The sequence below is a fragment of the Apteryx rowi genome, unplaced genomic scaffold (genome assembly GCF_003343035.1).
Source record: "Apteryx rowi isolate R43461 unplaced genomic scaffold, aptRow1 scaffold_223, whole genome shotgun sequence".
NCBI lineage: Eukaryota > Metazoa > Chordata > Aves > Apterygiformes > Apterygidae > Apteryx > Apteryx rowi.
The window spans coordinates 156275-176005 of record NW_020448564.1 but is presented as its reverse complement, the minus strand read 5'-3'; the positions used below and the strand labels follow the sequence as shown (position 1 = coordinate 176005).

The 19731-nt window shown below is 49.2% G+C and overlaps 1 protein-coding gene across 2 annotated transcripts in view; it reads right to left on the bottom strand.

Moving 5' to 3' along the window:
* Positions 1-10873: 10873 nt before the first annotated feature.
* LOC112965723 (TGF-beta-activated kinase 1 and MAP3K7-binding protein 1) overlaps positions 10874-19731 on the bottom strand; it is a 38649-nt gene continuing 29791 nt past the window's right edge. For both annotated transcript variants that reach the window (XM_026064996.1, XM_026064997.1), the window contains 10 exons: positions 18769-18905; positions 18420-18573; positions 17703-17789; positions 17003-17141; positions 16406-16519; positions 13893-14004; positions 13642-13786; positions 13043-13265; positions 12581-12737; positions 10874-11556 (listed from right to left, as the gene is read on the bottom strand). In XM_026064996.1, the coding sequence (XP_025920781.1) occupies positions 11349-11556; positions 12581-12737; positions 13043-13265; positions 13642-13786; positions 13893-14004; positions 16406-16519; positions 17003-17141; positions 17703-17789; positions 18420-18573; positions 18769-18905 (1476 nt within the window). In that variant the 3' untranslated portion in view covers positions 10874-11348. The remainder of the gene's footprint in view (positions 11557-12580; positions 12738-13042; positions 13266-13641; positions 13787-13892; positions 14005-16405; positions 16520-17002; positions 17142-17702; positions 17790-18419; positions 18574-18768; positions 18906-19731) is intronic.

Below are 19731 nucleotides of genomic sequence, written 5' to 3'. Positions count from 1 at the left end.
AGGACCTGGTATCATTTTCATTTTTATTTTAAGCCAAACACAAGAATATTAAGGGATCTGATTCCCAATATTTGAACACCTGGGACTGATACACAGCAGAACCTTCTCAGAGGCACGAGATTTTCCCTGGACATAATCTAAAACAAATGTCTTCCTAGTCAACCTCTAATCAAGGCCTTATGGATCAGTGAATAAATACAGGGGCTTAGTTAAATTAGCAAGAGTCATGGTGTTGTTGTTGCTTTTATGACTAGCTCACTTATCTCCTTACGTAGATTTTTGTCTTCTGTCTTCAGGAAAGAGGCCAAGTCTTTCAGCATCTGTTTAATACAGTGGCTAGATATGGTGCTTTGCAGATATTTGCTAACAAGCAACGATGCTTCAGGGCAGGAAGACGCGCACAGGCCCAGGTTCCTGCAAGCCTGTCCTGGATGGCACTAGTTCCTGCAAAAACACCTCCTGCGAGCAGTTCTCCAAGCGCAGTTTTCCTCTGCTCGTGCTTGCATCTTTGTGCTTTTGCATAGTGTTTTTTGCAGGGACACGGCCACTTTTGCAGCGCTGTAGTGGCCTTTTACACTGATGGAGGAAGAGCATGGAGGATTTGCACTGGTTTCATTTCTGAGTGTGTCTAGTCTCTAGCAGCTTTCGCTGTGGTCAACTTTGCCCGCCAGCCAGACCATAAGTAAACGCTTTGGCCTCATGTTTTAGGCAAGTTCAGTAAACACAGTGTGAGCGCTGCTGCAGCCCTTCAGCTCCTCCGTATTCCTGCCAGCTCTCCACAATGATGGATGATGGAGAATTGACTGTATCCTTGGTCGAGAGCCGCACCAGAAGGCGCGGTTCAGCGCCGTGGGGACGATGTGCTCTCCGTGGGGCTGTTCTCCGCYGGTCTCTTGCGTTTCTAGCCAGCCTGAGGGCTCTGCAAAGCTAGAACAAGGAGAGAGGAACTGTCGATGTGACACGGCTCGGTTAGTGAACGATGGTGCTCGTTCCCTTGTGGAAACGGCACTGCTGGTAGAGTGATAAACTGGAAGCCTTCAGGGATTTGCGAGGACAGCTAGGGAGCTGAGGATGAGTGAGACATTGCTGTACGTCTGCATGAATAGACACAGACAGTGGATGTGAGCTGGAAGGCCCGGGAGACTGTGGAGCACTGTCCTTGGGTTTGCAGGGCCAGCAAAGCCACCAATGTGGCGATTGGCAGACTTTTCCTCAGGTCTCAGCTCTGGAAGGGGGCTGAAGCCGTTTTATAGTCCTTACCCTGCCACACGCAGTGCTAGCAGATGGTACTGCTGCCGCTGCAAAGCAAGTGCTGGCTCTTGGAGCTGCTTTGTAGCTCTGGGCACCTTGGCCATTGCCACAACGGGCTGGGACCAGGCATAAGCAGCGTGGGCAGTCACTGGGACGGTCCTCTGCTCTCCGTGCCAGCTCTGCTCCTCCTCACCCTCTTCTCATTACCCTGGGGAAAGCAAAATCCAGTTTTGCCTCCATCGCTGATCTACTGTCACCCCTGCGCTCTCCTCTCAGGCTTTCTCCAGGCCTTGGAGGTGGGTGCCTCTGTCTGCCTCCCCAACCCGGTCTTGCGAGGCACCAGCTTTGCAAAGCGGAGCGGAGTTTGCTGCTTCTCGTCCGTGCTCCAAGGCCCTCTGTACCTGCAGAGCCTGGGCTTCCCCACMGCCGTCCACAGCCCAATGCCCACGGTGGGAACGGCTCCAAAATCAAGCGCCACGAGCAGCCCGGCGGCACGTGAGTCTGCTTGGTGAGCCCAGCTGGGGAAGCGAGCTGGCCAAAAAAATTCCCTTTTTTGCAGGGAGGGTTATTCTTTAATTCCGCTCAGCTCCTCGTTCAGGTTTCCGCTGGTTCCTCCAAAGGAGCCGCAGGGCAGCCCGGGGCGGGAGGACAGGCAGGTGCCCTCGGATGGGCACCCTCGCGGGGCGCTCAGCGCCTCGAGGAACGTTGCTCAGCTGGCCGTCAGCTAAAGCTAAAGCTGCTCCGTCAGCAGTTCAAGGCAAGTTCAAATACTGAACTGCGGAGTGGTTTCCTTCCCCACGGACTGAGCGCAGCGCCCGGTCCGCAGCAGGGCCCGGTGCCCAGGCAGCGTGGTCATCGCTCCTTGCTAGCACAGCGCCCACGAAAACTCCCGCGTTGGGCTGGAGCTGGCAAGGGGCGGAAATGCCTTCCCCTGCGCCGCTCCAGTGCTTTGAAAAGTGTTTACATTCCAAAGCGGGATGAGAAGTCCAAATTTTGCCGGCATTTGGCCGGGGAATCRTTCCAATTTGCAAACATTTACGTGACTTGTTTTTTGATCGTGTTAACATAAATAAATAGACGGGATCAAAYCGGCGTGGAGCGATCAGCGGACCAGACTGTTTTGACAGCCGAGCTCAACACTGCTTCCTCAAAGGAGTCTGTCCAAAGAGGTATGTCCCAGCAAACCCTTCTGATTTTGACACCAATTACATTTTCCTAAAGAAAGCTGGTCGTCCCCACCAAGTCCACATGGCGTAGCTTGCTTTCTAGTGACCTTCTGGCCACTTCCATATCCCAGATGATCTATTTAATGTGATTTAGCAAACGTGCCCTCTAACCAGACTGTCACGGCCACAGGGCTGCTCTCTTGGGGGGTTTCTGCAGCAACTCTCTCTCCTCTATCTGGTGACTCTAAGTGCTATTTTCCGGAGCAGGGACTTCATCAGCCACGGTTAACTGGGGAACATGGAGCAGCCCCCTTTGCCACCCTCCTTAACCCCCCACTTCTAACACCCTCCTTTGAACTCTTTAGTGAAGATGCCAGGACTTGACTAGATATCTAGTGCTCTGGTGCTCRCTTAAGCCTCCATGCCCTAAATAGCACTCAGCAGTCATTTATCATCGCGGTCCGGGTTCTCCAGGCAGTGTGCTTTTGCATGACAGTATTTATAGCCATGCCAATTTTAATTTTTTCAGAAATACTGAAATACTTGCGTTCCCTGCTAAAATATCTTATCGAAGCTGCCATGCTCCTGTGGTTCAATAAACATCAACCACCTCACAAATGAAATTTGTCACAACATATTCTTTTATTATCCCTTGATCTTCCCTAGTCGTGGCTGCTCTTCTTCTGGAAGCTACCATCATTTCCCTGCTGAGGGCACAGAATGTCTGGGCCACACAGTTGGCTTTCCTAGTGGACGTGGCACTTGGCTAACACTTGGGCCTCACATCTTTCTTCTGTCCCACGTGTTGGTTTGTGTCATGGATACTGGCCTCCCTGTGAATCCCATAAATGACCTGTGTCTGGCCATGGCATGGGGGGAAAGCTGGGGCAATGGGCTTCAGTGCGGTGGTCTGTGTCCCTCCTTCCTTGCTTGGGGGGGGGGGTCTTGCTAAATCTCATTGCCTCCCTCATCCCACAGACCCCCAGTGGGTTTGGCAAAGAGCTGGCAGAGCAGTCTGGGAATCATAGCCCTCCTCCAATGCCTGGTTCCTCTACCTTGAGAAATTGGTCTAATTAGAGCAGAGTGAAATGCTTCTCCTGCTCGCAGAGCCACCGCTCCCAAGACAACTTAGAGCGCTGCCTAACACCATTAGCATGACAGCATGTCTCCCGAAAACTACGCATTTGCTCACACGCTCAGCAGGCTGCAGACCAGATGTAGCCACTCTGGCTGGAGGTGCCAAGCATAACAATTAAGGGCAGCTTTGCGGTGGTTTTGCAAACGGCAGCTGCAAATCGCAGGCACATTTTGCTGTCCTTCTTGTTTCCAGGCACAATATAGACCTCTTGTACCCCCCCGAGGGGCACCGCTGGTTGGTGTCAAGATGACGGTGAGGATCTGCTCATGCCAGCTGGCCTCAGGACCTCAGTGACTTACCAAAACCAGAAGTCTCATGGCAAAGAGCACCAGCTGATATGCATCTCAGCTAAATCGCTGAATATTACATCTTGGTTTTGGCAAGCTACTCTATCTGTTTGTTTTTTAAACGCTGACTCAAGCTGCAGTTCTGCAAACACGGAGTAACTTTATCCAGGTGAACAACCATGCTGAGTTCAGGAGGGATGCCATCGTGCACAAGGGAGCTTCTTTATTTGCAGAATGGATGCAGTAGCAGGCAAAAACTATTTTATTAGGTCTTAATTACTTCCTTACCATCCAAAATTCTTAAATTTGCCACTAAAGGCAGATAGAAATAAAAATGTCACACTTTTGCAGCTCAGATATTTGCAACCATGAATAATAACACACTCACACACTCATTTACTAATGGATATGCTTCTCTTCTAATTTTTMTCCCCCTCCAAACATTTATGAAAGCTCTTTTCATTCCCATCACACCTTTGGTAGCAGTAAACCATTCTGTGTTTTGTTCCTCTTATCTTTTCTCTGAAAGCTTTTATTGACTGCATGTTGGGGTTTTTTTCTCCTCACCCTTTCCATTTCCCACATAGCCTTTTTTCTGCTGTTGTTTTAAGGCTTCAGATCTGAGAAGTCCCTGGTGGAGCTATTTTGGATTTTTCTCTCCGTGGCAACTGAGAACTCCTAGATGAACTAATGACAGGAGCAATAAGGAAATGCAGAGCTGGCTCCAGAATATATTGGAATTCTGGGGTTTTAAGCAAGTTACTGAACTACCTGGATCAAGAATTCATATCCAAAAGCCATTTTGTCTTAGTGCCTGACTCTTATTTACATCTAACAGCTGTAAGTGTTTTAGGGATCGGATCTGAAGTTGTTTCTCTGCATGTTTTTCTTCAAAAAAGAGGAAAGAGCCTCTTCCCTTTTCAAATAACATGTGACTGCAGGTAAAAAAAATTCTGTAGCTCATAGGAGGACCAGCTGGAGCCAGTTGTAAACGAGCAGACTTGGACCTCCATGCCAAAAGGATGAGCAGAASTCAGTGAGCCCTTTCAGAAACAGCATTTTTTTGTTGCTGCCTTCCCATCCAATCCGGGCAGCTCGCTGCCTCCGAGAGCTACGAGCAGGGAGCACTGAGTGGGAACAGGCAGTCCACAGCCAACCTTTCACCAGGGATAAACTGGATTATCCAAACAGGATCCTGGTTTTTAGCTTGTTATCGGTGGCTCACTTTACTGGGTCTGACAGCTGTGTGATACCTGGATGCTAGATGCAGCGGTTCGGCTCTCTCCCGGACTGTTTGTGGGGTATTTTTGTGAGTGACTGAAATGCATCTCAGATGGGGGTCTGCCTTGCTGGGAGGAAAGCTCTGGTATTTGGTCTGGGTCTCTTCTGCATGCCTTTCGGGCGACAAAGCGCCCTTCCCCTCCCGGGGGCACGGTGCCTGCTGGGACCCTGCGCTGCAGAGCTGCAGCTTGCCGGGCTTGTGCCAGGGCAGATCAGCCAACACAGTCTGCTTCTCCTAAAATTCGATGCCATGGGTCTCTGTGTCCTGTCCTTGCTGACACACATGCCTGTTGTCCCTTGCCCGTCCAGCCGCGCTCGCTTGCGAGTCCCTCCGGCTCAGCAAGTGGCCTCCTTCCTCAACGCGCTCTGCTTTTCTTGTACTGCTTTTGGTAGCGAGYGCTGGAGCCAGGGACACAGGACTGCTCTGCCAGTACCTTTCCCGCAAAGCAAAGGTGCCCGGCTCTCCCTCCCCGGCCCGTGGGGTTTGCACAGCGGGGCTGGGCAGCTGGTGTTACCTTCCTTGTGTTGGCGGTGCCGGGGCGTTCATTTAGCTGAGATGACACTCCGTGTCTCCCCTTCCCTAGTGTGTTCCCTTGGGATCGGCCCCTGCATCTGCCGGATGGGGCCACGGAGTTGCAATGTGAAATCACGCTGCACTTGCCCTCCTCAGCTACCGAAATGGGGCACGGGAGGGGAAATCGGACCCTACTCAGCTGACCGGGAGATGACGGACGCCAGTTTTTGCCATTTCATTGAGTGCATCTGCAGCCAGGACAGGAGTCGAGCAGCTCAGGTGCCAAAAAGGACAGGAGTGCACCAGGACATGTGAGCGGCTACCTGTTCTGCTTTGGTTGCTAGCTGCTGTTGGCTGGAGCAAGGGACTTTCCAAATCACTGATGCACGAAACCACTAACAGCTCAACTTTGATCCTTACACTTTGAAAGGAGTCCTGAATTTTTCAAAGCAACCAACTCTCAGCACAGGTCATAGGCAACCACATTTCCCTGACTTCACTTCTTCTGGGAAGGCTATGCTGCATGTTAGGAAATGCCCAGCTACTTCTAGGAACCTCAGTTTTGGGTTACTGGGTTTGTGGCTGCTTTTGGAAACAAACCACAAGGGCCTTCTATGATGTTTTGGTGGCTATTTACCACCTTAATCCTGCACTAACCAAAGGGGTTTTTTTTGCAGAAGCGTTTCCTTAGCTCCTGAATAGAGATGTGTAAAATTGGCAGCTCTTCCAAACAACTCTCTCCAATTTTGGCAGGTGCCAAGTGCTTGGCACCTCTGCAGTCACCAGAGGTTTAAGAAAGCAAATCCCGGTTAGATACATCAACGAAAAACAGACTGGGCAGAAAGGGGGAAGTTTAAAAAAGAAAAAGAGAAGAATATTACCTACAGTTCTGTGTAGTCCAAGGAATTTATGGAGGCCTCTTTTGTTTCCATTTGGGAAAGCCCCAAACAGAAGTGCAGGGATGCATGCTAGCCTGAAGAAGAGCAGCTTGCAGGTGGGCTGCGAGGCCTTTAGAGAAGGAGAAAGACCTTTAGTCTTACCTTTCTTTGCTACTAGCTCTTCTGAAGTAAGAGTAGCTATTGGCTAAGTGCATTACTCCATGGATGGGGTCTGGTGTTGCTCCCTAAGAGCGCTTAGTTTCCGCGAGACGCAACGAAGCTCTTTTTGCCCAGCTCAGGCGGGCGCCGCAGAGCAAACGCCGTTTCTAGGCCACTCTGTTCTTGAGAGATGAGGCAAAAAGAGAAAGCAGGTTAGGAGACGCTCAAAACACCTAGGAGAGAGGAGGCCAGGCCCAAGCATTAAGTGGCCTAGAAGTTAAAAAAACCTCTCTCACACGTCTTGGAAACCCCTTGTCTAATCTGCCTCCTGCGGTGGCAAAGTCCCTGCTAGCAGGGATCCTGCTGCTTGCAGCCCAGAGAGCTTGGGCTTAAGTGGATGCCTGTTTTGGGGAGAATCGGCACAGAGGGGAAGATTCACCTCCAAGCCAGATGTTGAGGCTTCGTTAGCATAACACCAAATCCATCAGATCTGCCCTGGCTGCCCTCGCTGCTATCTGAGGCACTCCCAGCCTTTTCCTTTCCATGTGTCACTGGAGTCTAATCCTGCACGCAGAAAATGCCTTATGCTTTTTGCTCTTATTCCTTCAGGGCATCTGTTTTCTCTTCCCTTTTGCCTGCCTGCTCAACAGTCTGAGCTCAGCTAGGCTAATCCCTCCATTTCCAGTTACGTTCTCCGCTTCACATAATAAATATTAACAGCTTACATGTATCTTGGGCTTCTCGCTCAAGGACTCCAAATAGCTTCACGGTTCATCTGCGCACGGGGAGCACGTTATTCACCAGCAAAACACGGCCACTGATGAGGCAGCAGTTGTGTAGCAACCTACAGCAACAATACACAACTGCAAAGATGGGAAGTGAAGATAAATATCGTATCCGTTCGAAACTGGGAGGGGATTGGAGTTGGCGCAATATAAGCATTCACATTGAATTTTAGCCAGAATGCTGCAAATAGTGCTCCTATGCTTACAGAAAGAACTATAGGATTTAAAATACTTAACCCATCCCTGGAGGTTTATTTACAACTCACATTAGTGGTGCTGACATGTTAGGATTTCAGAGATGCCCTTAGCGGGAGAGCGGGTAGTGACTCAGTGACAAACTATACAGGATTGCTCTAAAGCTTTTCCTCAGAATTTCTGTGGAAGGAAAATTCTCACTATTGTATATAAATAATTATTATCTATCAAATTGAAAAATGGGAATTGCTCGGGCAGCTTTGCCCTTCAGCTATGGCTTTCCCTATCCCGCGATGACAGAAAGACAATTGCTACTTTTTTTTTTTTTTCCTGTGGTGCTACAAACCATTCTGCTATCTCATAACACTCTCCAAACCTTAATGTGGTGAAAGGAAAAGCGGGAGAGGGGAGAGAAACCCGTTCCCTCCTCCACAGCGGAGGGAGTGGAGCGGCCGGCCAAGGACGGCGTATTCCCATCTTTCCCTCACCTGGTCCGGGCGGCGGTGGCAGTGGGCTCGCTTGCCCGGTGCCTCCTACTGATTAGGAAAGCCAGGTGTGCCAAAAGCAACGGCACACACAAAGCGAGCCGCGCGCAGGAGCGAGCTGGCCCACGCTCGCTTCAGCTGGTGCCGCAGTTGCTGAAGGGACACTGAAGCCCTTGGGCGCTTGCCCGCAAACGACGTCCCAGAGCTGCAAATCGAATCCAGCCTCTGCCGTGGGGTTTGGGGGCCTCCCTTCTCTGCAGCAGCCGCTGTCGCACTGACGGGGGCTTTTCATTTCTACCCTTGACTCGTAGGGGACTGCTCTCGAAAAAAAAAGGTGACTGAGCTGCCTTTGCGGCAGAATTATTCTGCATATTCAGTCCTTAATTTGCTAGCACCTCTCCAGCAGTCTCCTGCTGCGTGGCTGGGTTGGTTTTTCTCTCTTTCTGCTTAGGACTTTATGTTTCTGGTGGTTTTGAATTTCACTACATTGAAAAAAAAAAAAAGCGCCTCTTCTCTTGTTTCTCCAGATCATTCTGGTTCTGTCCTCCTCCATCCACTACTTCATTTTAAAGGGACAGGGAGAGGCGATTTTTCCACAGTCACTTAGTCTGCATCTTCCCAAAGCTCCTGAAGGACAATATTAAACACTGACGTTCTCCCGTGGGTCTCCTTCCACCATATGCACAACACCCATTTTTTTCCTTTGACCTGGACTCTTAAGCTATGGCGTACATAGCACGTACAGAAAACTGACTTTTCCTTCTCTCTTTTTTTCAGTGGCTGTACAGACAGCTTAGTGCAATCCACCCTCTTCTACCCACTTTTTTTTTTTGTACTTAGCAAACTGGTCATTATGTCAAAGGATATGTTTGTTTTGTGTGATCTGCTTTATATAAGTGTGTTTGGCAATTCTTAAACTTTTATCTGGAGCATCCACATGCTGGACTATTTCCCACTGGAACTGCTCTTGGTATAAGTTAGCAAATACCATAGATAAATGGGAGGGGGGGAATAAGCAAGAAAGACTTGTTTATACAGCTCGCAAAACTTGTGCTAGGTTAAGGGAACACAGGATAGCGTAAAACCTTTTCAACTCCATTTCAGTCTCTGTCAGGACTGCACCATCCTGCTAAACAGCCACACAACAGCCTGGAGGAAAGGACTAGGATCCTTGGATTAAACAAGACACTTCGGAGCAGTCCCAGACAGCAAGGCCTGGCTGGACGCTGAGWCCTAAAGTCCCCACTCCTTACAGAGCACAGACAAGCGCAGAGGACCCGTGTCTCTGCAGGGGAGAGAACTGTCTTCCCTGTCCTCAGTCGATCACGGGGACAAAGCAGCAAACCTCAGGCAACTCTGCTGCCTTTTTTCCCCAAGCCATTAAGTGCCATTTCTCTGGCAGGGTTAAAAGGGTCTTGAAAATAGGTTCCCTTGCCAGCACGTTTGGCTGCATGCAGCACACCCAGCCTTCCTGGGAGGGCACAGAAACGAGGGTGTCTGCAAACAGCCTGGCAGCCAAGAGCCCCACACAATTCGCATGAATCCCCACAGGGCAAAGCTGTGCCAAGAGCTGGGGCAGCGATGGAGAGCCACCCACATGTGTTTTAGGGATTCCTTTTGTGCCAAGGAAACAAGCACGTCTCATCACTCAGATTCTGCCCACATATTTCTCAGTAAACTCAGATCTTGCCTTAGGGCCTTCAGTACTATTTCATTTATCCCATTTCAGTCCCCCTCCACCCTGTTCTAACCTTGCACGCCACAAACGCCTTGAACCTGCACGCACCAAGTCTTGTTTGGCTACACACTGGCCGTAACTGCAGCATCCCCTGCTACTTCATCCTTACCCCTTCCTGTTCCCACTCTCCTGAGGTGACCAGTCTGGAAACAAAAATGAATCAAGGAAAAGATCCAGGTGTGTTCTGTCATTTTCACTTTCACTTCTGTAGTCATGTCTTCATTTTGTCTAATGCTATATCACATTTTCACGTGGAGCCACCAGACAGTGCGGCAGTGGTCATCCCAGAGGCCTCTCTGCATTGCTTATGAAAGCCTAGTTCCCCAGGGAGGGGCAGAGACCAGCGTGGAGACTGGAGCGGGAAGGAAAAGAGGCTCGCTTGCCGCCTGCTGTCAGAAGACTGAACTGAAGAGCAACATTTCAGTGATCCTGACACCTTTGCCAGCCAGTTCATCCCTCCTGCTGACTTGATGCATTGCAAGCAGATCAGCAGCCCACCTCCTCTCTTCAATAGCCAGCTCTCTGCTCTGACACATGGAATGCACTTCTGCATCTTCAGGGCAGGCACATCACTACATAGCTATAGTGTCCAGTACAATCAACCTGTAACTTCCTCCTTCCTGTTCATTACCAGGAGTCTGCTCAAAGCAAACTGTGTTTGTAAGCTCTCCCCTGTGTTGCACAGCTTTGCAGACTGAGACTGTGAGAGTGCATTAAGGGAAAAGCCATGCATTTTGCCCTGCTGGATAAGCTGAATTTATATTTTAACTCCAAGTCATAAGCTAGGGACAGAACTTGGCAAATAAGCATGCGTAAGACAAACACCTGCTTTGACATCACCAACAAGGGGTCAGGCTACTTTTAAGGCAGAAGCTTGCCTGCTACAAGCTGCAACTCTGTGTTCTGGAGAAATACAGGGTTTCAATGGGAAGAGCTGTCACACCCACACATATGTCTGATGTAAGTAATAGAGCAAGCCACATAGGTGCCAATGAGTGTAGCTATAAGTTATTTATTCTGCAAAATAGAGGTATCTTCTATGGAGTTGAACACTGGAATCACAGCATTATGAACCGAGTTGTGGAAACATTATGACAGCACACACGCTAAGGCACACACACATACACCTACACGCACACACAGCCTTTGTACAGGCCCCTACTCTTGCATTATCCAGAAAGGGAGCCCTCTCTGCAACTTTATTTGTAATAACTTGCAGTGAGGGTTGCATTCAAGATCCCTTCCCGTATTCACAGGGCTTCCAAGGGAACGAAATTGGTCAGGATAGGGTGCATTGCACAGGCAACACGTGTGTGAGAGAGCTGCACAGGCTCCCCAGCCCAGTGTTCAGCACATGCTGGATAGGAGTTAACTCTTGGCAGAACRCAGCTGTTGGCTGGAGCTCTCTCCTTGCCTCAGTCTTTGCTCAYGGAGCTGAGTGCAGGGTGGCTGCAGGAGGCACATCCCCACGTTAGGACACAGTCAGTGCTCCCTGCTCGCCATGGTCCATGTTCCAAAGCCGGTAGAACTCTGCAAAGTCCACATAGGGCTCAACACGCCCGTCTTCATCCGGCTGGAGCGAGTGGGTGGGTCGGGAGCGAAAGAGACCCCCATCCGAACTTGAGCTGCTACTCTGCGTGTGGGTATTAGTGGACTGGAGAGTCACAGTTGGACTCTGACTGTGGAGAGAGAGAGAATGAACATGAGCATCTGTATTTTTTCCCAGCCAGTGCTTTGGACATGAAAAGCACCGGTAGAAATGCCAACTTTTTTTCCCCACAGATCAAGCTATCCTTCACAAACAGATAAAAGAAGTTGCAATCCCTTGCTCTATCAGAGCATTAGCTGTGTTCAGAACTGCCTGGAACTGATGAGTGCCAAAGATATCTATCTCACCTTTAATTGAAGGACCTCAAGTACAACCAGGCTTCTGAGGAACAGAGAAGAAGAAGAAGAAAAAAAAAGCAAGGCATGCACTCTGCTGGCCTCCCCACACCCATGCAGAATGACCTTTACGGGAAAAGYCTGGCAGCAAGAAAGATCTCTTCTTGTGTGACCTGTGTCATGGCCAAAGCAACTCTGGTCTGTCAGCCTCATTTTTTTCTGCAGCTACCAGAACACAATAACCAGAGAGCTTCTTCACTCTGCAGCGTATACACACTCTACCCTATGCCAAAGGCTCAACTGAAACCAGAGCCATTGGCATGAGCCTGCAAAGTGGATCCAGATGCRATCCAGTTCTAATCTTTATTCTCTTCCACCCTGGCCTCCACCTCTGAGCGAGCCAACTTGTGCAACACAGCTTCTCCAGCAGCTATACAGGTGACCTGCACTGCCCCTGCCCCTTACTAAAAATGCTCCCTCCACACACAGCACCCACCACACTTTGCACCCAAGACCCAAAGAGAAGGGCTGCATGCTGCCAGCGTGCCCTCCAGCGACTGCAGCAGCTCCTCCCAAGGCACGTTCCCAGAGCTGGTTTCAGCTGCTTGCTTTACTCATTCCCACTCTTCACACAATTGCTTTCCAGATAACACATTATGCTGGTTGTGAATACGGTGTGATGCTACAGTCAGGAGGGCCACGTTGCAGATAAAGGAAATAGTGACAGGTAACTGACAGKTGTCTCTCTGCTTTTCAATCCCATTACACAGTGTGAAGCACAGGGAAGGATTATGGCTATCACAAGAGAATGGTATTTACTTAGTGAGGGTGGGGGTGGCTTCATCCAGAGTAGAGCTGCTGTGGGCACCATTGACCATCTGGCCTTGGGAAGGCATGACGAGGGACAGTGTGACACTTGTCTTACTTGTGCTTTGGGAGCTGGAATACGGCACAGAGACTGGATAGACACGGCCTCCTGAGAAGGGAGAAAACAGAATTATAAGTCCTGTCAAGACATAAGTGACTGGGCACGAACAGGGTCAAATAACAGTCAAAGGAAAGGCCAAAGATCCCAAGAAAAGAACTTGTACTAAACTGCCTTTCTTAAATGTACTGCATTTTGTCAAGTTGTCCCAGGCTCCAGGTCCTAGAAGCAGACAAACCCTTTAACAAGGAAATGCCTTCTACACTGAGCATCTTTTCTCCTAACATTAAGTCAGTGCTGAATCAAGAGACCTTGTCTTCCACCCTCCATTTTGTTTTGTTCCCTCCCCAATATACCTTGCGTTGGTGTCAGCGTGGGCTGGCTCATTTCACCCAGGGGGTACCCGAAATTCCTCACAAGTAGTGTCATGTCTTCATGCCGGGGACAGAACTTGGACCGTTCCCCACCACTGGCAAAAGTGTCACAGTGGATCCGCTTAACCCGGTCCACTACTGCTTGTGCCACTGCATCCAGTGATGTCTGCTTCGCAAACTCTGTGGCTATCATGGCTGCAATTTCCTGAGCACAAAAAAAGGCAGGAGGATGTTTCAGAGAGGATTCTGGAGGAAACTTTTTCCAGCCATCTGGCCTAAGATTTTTTACAGCAACTCATCTGGCTGTTGTGCTTGCCAGTCTCACTCGGTGATATTTGCCTTTGTACCTTGAATCATCTTGTTCTCCTTAATGAACTACTCCTAAAGAACAGAAAGCTGCCTGGAAGAACTGGCTTGGCAAAGCAGCTCTCTCATTATTACAGGCTGGGATGGGGGAGCACAGGCATCCAACCCAGGTGGCACTCACAGGACAGATGGGGAAGAAAGTCTGCATCAGAGCAGCTGGCACCACTGGGATAAGCCAAAAGCCATGGGAATGCTTCCCACATGGGAACGTTCACCTGATTGGCCTGTCCAGGCCCATGAGCTGCCTCCAGAGCTTTGTAGAGCCCTTCTGACATCAGCACCAAGAAACCAGTCATGCCATCCAGCGAGTGCCCTCCATGGATTTCAGGCTCTGCTATGATGGGTTTAGATTTAGCAGCACTGGAAAGAGACAGCATATTTAGTACTTAATGGTGATGTAGTAGGTCAGAGTGGAGGGCCATGAAGAGAAAGTGGGACTGAAGTCACAAAGTTGAGTTTTTCTAACCTGAGCAGTTCAATATCAGTATAGCCATACTTGACTTTGTAATCTCCAATGCGCCGAGTGCTTTCCTGCCCACGAATAGTTCCCACTTGTTTTATTTTCCCTGCATCCAAGCCTGCCAGATTGAAGGAAAAAAAAAAAAAGCTCATTGACTTTGGGAACTTTGCAGGACTTCTTGAGGTTATACAGTGAGGAATGAGAAAAGAAATATCCACAGCTAAGGAGAATTGTGAGACAAAGTAAGATGTCAAAGAATCATTAGGAGTCCAACAGGAAGGACAGGAAGAATGGCTTGCTCTGTTCAATGGGGCACCTTCTCATTAGTCGTAGCCTGGGAAGGAGAGAGATGCATGCACCCCGACATACACACTCTGAATGCCATGGCTGGCTCCGAGACAAAGCCCATGTCCTAGTCCAAGGCCACCGGTGGCAGCTGGCCTGGACACACACGTATTCACTGAAAAGACAGTGGAGCATCTGTGCCTGTCAGCTTCAGACTGTGTGATAGGAGGAGGAAAGCCAGACTGGGGGGAAAGAAAGAATGTGAAGGATTCTGCTCCATTTCTCTTTCACCTGCTATTGAACCCTGCTCCTAACCTCTATACAACAATTTCCCTAGTATGCTTTTTGGGGGAGGGAAAAAAGGAGAGCTAGCTATAAAAGCCAACAAATTTGCCAACTGCTGAAATCAGTACTGGCTATTCCTAAAAGCTAAGACAGTGAGCAAATAAGTATTTACCTTAAAAAAAAGTTTAAGGAAACATTCCTCTGCTTCAGTGTATAACTCAAATTCAGCAGGGGTTAGGAAGGCACCCCATCTTGAAAGAGGTCCTAACTGGGACCATCTGGGAGCAGCTACTATTTGAGACAGGACTTGGAACAGACAAGCCACTTACCTGGTCTGTTCTGGTGATTCCTCCCTGCTTACACCTAGAGCTAACAGGCAGAAAATATTGTTTTGAGATTTTATCTAGGGATGACTGTCCTCAGTACAAGGTGAAGGCAGGGGTCCAGCTGAAACTCTCCCTCTGAGTCAAACCAAACCTCACTGCACAGATGGCTCCACACCTACCCCAGCAGTAAGACACAACTCTGCCATCTGCTGCAGACCAAAGCTGACTCATCAACACGGCCTGGCTCATTTGCCAGCTCACAGCAGGGGGATACATGCTATCGGCAGACGCAAACATGGGGAGGCTTGCAGCATGCCAGAGGTTCTCTGTCTAAATCACAGCTCCCTCCTGGAGCACTGAACAAGCTGCAATGTGCTGGATTGACAGCGATACAGGCATCACACCTCTCCCTCCCTCCCTCCACAGAGAGGCAGCACAGGCAACACCATGACAAACATGACCCCCACTATTTCCTATCACTACGCTTCAATCTAGCCTTACAGTGACCTCCTTTGGGCCCCAATAGAGCCTGTGCACAYTGGCTTGTTCCACAGGCTCTCTCCTCTGTTGGGACTGCCAGTAGGAGCGCCACTGCTGTGTCAGGTTAAGAAGGTGGGTATATCTAGCGGATTCCTGTTCTGCTGTGGACTGCAACCGAATTCTGCACAGTTCTTCTGGTAGTGGAAAGAGAGTTGAAGGCTCTCTTTCCCTAGACCTTTGTATTCATTTTTCTATTTCATAGTACATATCACTTTCACAAGATTATGGGTAAAAAAGAGAAAACGGAAGAGAAATGGAATGCAAGATAAGATCTTGCAGCAAAAAATTACCACACCAACAGCCTTACTAGATAAGAATATGTCTACTAGGTGAAGATATTGAAGAGTGCCAAATTAGGCCTATCTAAAAAATATATATATACAGGACATAAGTATCTCAGTAAGAAGAATTTGGTGTTAATAACCACACAAATGATTTGGGCTAGTTTTAGACGAAGAAAGAAAACATRTCAAACATAGTAAGGAAAAGGGAAATGGCCTGAAGCAAGATGTCTGTATTGGACAGAGCTCAATAGTTACTGATATGACACCAGTAAATGCCTGTGTTTGGCCTGGTTCCCTCTGAAACGTAGCTGCTTTTTTGCAACAGTTTGTACAAAGGCATATTGAAATGCACCATCCCAAGGGTGAGGCATCAGGCAGAACTTAACCCAGCATAACTATGTTTTGTCTCCAAAGGGGCAGTCACGCACTGTCCTTCCCGCTTCTACCCTCTGGCTATGCACTTCTGCTCCTGCCTTCAAATCAACTCTAGCAACCACACAGCTGGAGGGCAAATCAATTTCAGTTCGGCAGTTGGACATGAAACTAACTCTCAAAACGTGGGGAAAAAAAAATGGATAGTTTGAGTCAGTTCAGCTCGCTGAACCAACAGAACTCTGTAACCTCACAGTGGCTAGATCTGAAGAAAAAGAGGGCACTAAACTTGTAATTTGAAACCGCAGCCCATGAGGAGCTTCTTTTTGTGGCCAGTTATTGTTTCCAGTGGCTTGAGTCATTCCCGGTAACACAGAAACTGGGCCATGAGATGTTCTCAGATAAGAGCATGAAATCCAACACTTACCCAGCTGGGAGAAGCGAAAAAGTTCATCCTCATTCTCTGTTGTATGGTCCACGTTGAGCTGAGTCACCTGCAGCCCATCCACCGTGGACTTACATAGCAGTGCCCGGTTTGTACCTGCAGTAGAAGTAGTAATATGAGGCACCAGATAGCTCTGCCATTAAGATGCAGAACATATCCAAATGGTGAGAAGGAATGGAAAAGGGGAATAATGAAGGAAAAGAAGAGAAAGGCTCATGCATTGTCTTATCATAATCTCCTAAAAGTAGCCTTACTCACAGCATATTAGGCCTGCTAGGCATTTCTTTATCCAGGCCAGAGCTAGTACCTCAAAAGAAAGCTCTCCACTTCTCATTGAACCTGCACTACTGCCTCACAACCCACTTTTCTTCTGTCCTTTGGTCATATATGTTATATGAGCCAATATTTACGGAGATAAAGACCTAGACTGATTTCAGCGACTCCTATAAGTTATAAGCATATCACTTTATGGCCACAGACCAAACAAACTGCCCCCCAAGTTCAAATTTCTTTTGCTTCCTAGAACTGCAGCCATCCTCAGAAATGCCAAGACTGAGGAGCTGACAAAGAACAACTCACCCACATTGGCGATATAGAGCTTGTTGTTGAGAACAACAGCCACAATAGCCATGGCTCCTCCAGAGATCTCCTGCTCTACAACCTTCAATCTCTCCACAATCTTCTGGTACTGAGAAGGCAGTTGGTGGTGAGGGACACCCTGGAACCCAAGATACCAGGGGAAGCTTAAACACACAATCCACAACACAGAAACYACAGCTGGAATCCAAATGCTGCAAGGAGGGAACTGTCTTTATACAGTCTTGCCACGAGGCTGAGACAAAGAAACATCCTAACAAATAACATGGCTCTGATAAGGTTCTGGAGATGACAGCCCAGTTCATCTGAAGAGCAGAATCCACATCTGCCCAGATGCCATGCAAATTTGAGGCCCTGTCTGTTATCTGTGTCATATGGCTTGGTTCTGGAAGAGCCAAATGCACAGGGGTGAACTCTCATCTCCGCAATATATTCAGTTCTTCACCCTTCTTCTGAGACGACTAATAATGAGTCTACGTAGGGCCAGTAAGAACACAGTAGGAACTGGACCAAGACACTTGTTTCATTTCACACAGGCTTCCAGGAGAGAACTAAAGAGTAATAATTTTTCAATTACAGCCTCCTTTGGACCAGACTGACTAGTGTCTCCAAGACTCATTCAGAAATTTGGAGGGAGGGAGGGAGGGACCTCCTGCAATCTCTGTTGTTAAGGCTACATTACCTCTGGTAGTTGGGACTGCAGGCTGGCCTTCTCTGCCAAAGCATCATCAATGGACTCCAGGAAACTCCTTTCTACCACATCAAAAGCCTAGGAGAGGCCATAAGAGAGACTGAGCTCTTATCTAATATCTGCAGAGCTTTCTGGCTACCCATCCCYACCACACCAAAACTGGCTCACAAGAGTGGCTGATTGCTGTATAGACATTCAAGGATCACTACATCACACCTAAGAACAATTATTTCAGTGCAACTAATTAGCAGCTTGTAAAAACAATCTGCAATATGCAAAACATGAGATAAAAATATATGTTATGTTCAGAGTGATGTCAGAGACCTGTCTGATTTTGTGTGTTGATTGTAAGAACTTATCTATTATCACTCCAGAAAATACACTCACAAATCCATCTCCCCACACATTAAGTATTCCCTTTTACTCATTGTCATCTCCTCCACAGGCTGACTTGTCCCTACATGTCCAGTGAAGACTGGCTGCAGCTTCCCACAGAGCTCTCAGCAGTGCACTGTCCGAGCCGGGGGGACAGATGGGTATGAGGTGGGAGCAAAACAAAGCACTACAGCTGCTCAGGATGAGTGCTATCTCAGCTATTGGCAGATGTTCCCAATCCTCTCAGAAACCAGATGCTGTTCCCCTGGTGGCAAAAAAGAGGAGGTGGGTACTGTGAGAAGCAGGGGCTGTTCTCAGCCAACTCTTATTTACCTGCAGCAGAACACGGCGCACATCAGCATCGCTGTGATCTGCGTGTAGCTGGCCCAAMAGCAGTTCTGCAGAGAGCCTTTGACCCACAAAGTTAGTGACTCGGTTGCCATCATAGCCATTGAAGACGCCATAGAGGTAGCAGTTGTTCTCACTCCTGTCAGAGACGGCAGAAGCAAAGAGGTCACAGATGTCTGCGACATAAAAAAAGGCATACATAACAAGTTTCTCCAGACAACTCCTGCATGCTCTGGCCCCACCCTGTACTTCCAAGTCCTACTGTGACAAGCCAAACACCGCTCTTACCTGCCCGTGTCTGCAACGGTCTGTGTCCTGCATGCAACCCACTTACCTGAATTTTAACCAATTATCTTCCAAGGGGTGACCCTCCGCCCCCTTGCCATCTGCACTGTAGGAACGGTTTGGAGCTGAGCCTACCCCAGAGAGATGGCAGGATGGTAAATCATCTGTCCAACTGGGCTGCTGCTCCTGGGAGACAGGAAAAGAAAAGAGACCATGTAAATGCCAAGCAGCCCAAAGTGAAGACTCTGGTTCAGCATGGGTAACAGGACCATCCCCACCCTCTTCTCAGCCCTTCTCACCTTTGCTAAAAGGGTAGCACACCACCCCAGCCAGTAACTTCACATTCCCTGCCACTGCTGCAGAACTGGAACACTTACCACTTTCTTTCCCTCTGAAGCTGAGCTCTGGCTGCACCTCCAGCTCTTGCTAACAAAAAACCAGAACTGAAATTTGCACCTGAATTTTACACTCAATACAGCATAGCACTACCGATCCATTTGGTGAACCAGACTTTCACGCATCTGTGGCCTGGAAGCATGGGGAACGCTATGACTCCCTGCTGGACTACATCCACTCAGGAAAAGAGGGCGAGAGCCCTGTCGCTGCAGACAACTAGAGAGGATCCCTTGGGGCCACCAGCTCCCTGTCACACACACACACACACACACACACACACACACAGGGCCTGCCGAGGCCTGGCCTGCCCTGCCGCCCCACTCCCACAGCCCAGGCACAGCCCCTCTCAGCCACCTGCCGCCCCCCACCCGCCACACGCCCGTGCCCCTCTGCAGAGCGGCAGGCCAGCTCAGGGAACAGACATTTGCGCATGCAGAGTCCCCCCTCCGCCCGGGCCTGGCCGCCCAGCAAGGACTCGCTGCCCTGAGGCAGAACGACGGAGGACAACGACCCGCCACCACAGAAGTGGCCCCACCACCACCACCACCGGCCCTCCCCCTTCCCACAGGGCGCCGCGGGGGGCGGGCGAGAGGGGCCCAGGCCCCCCTCACACACA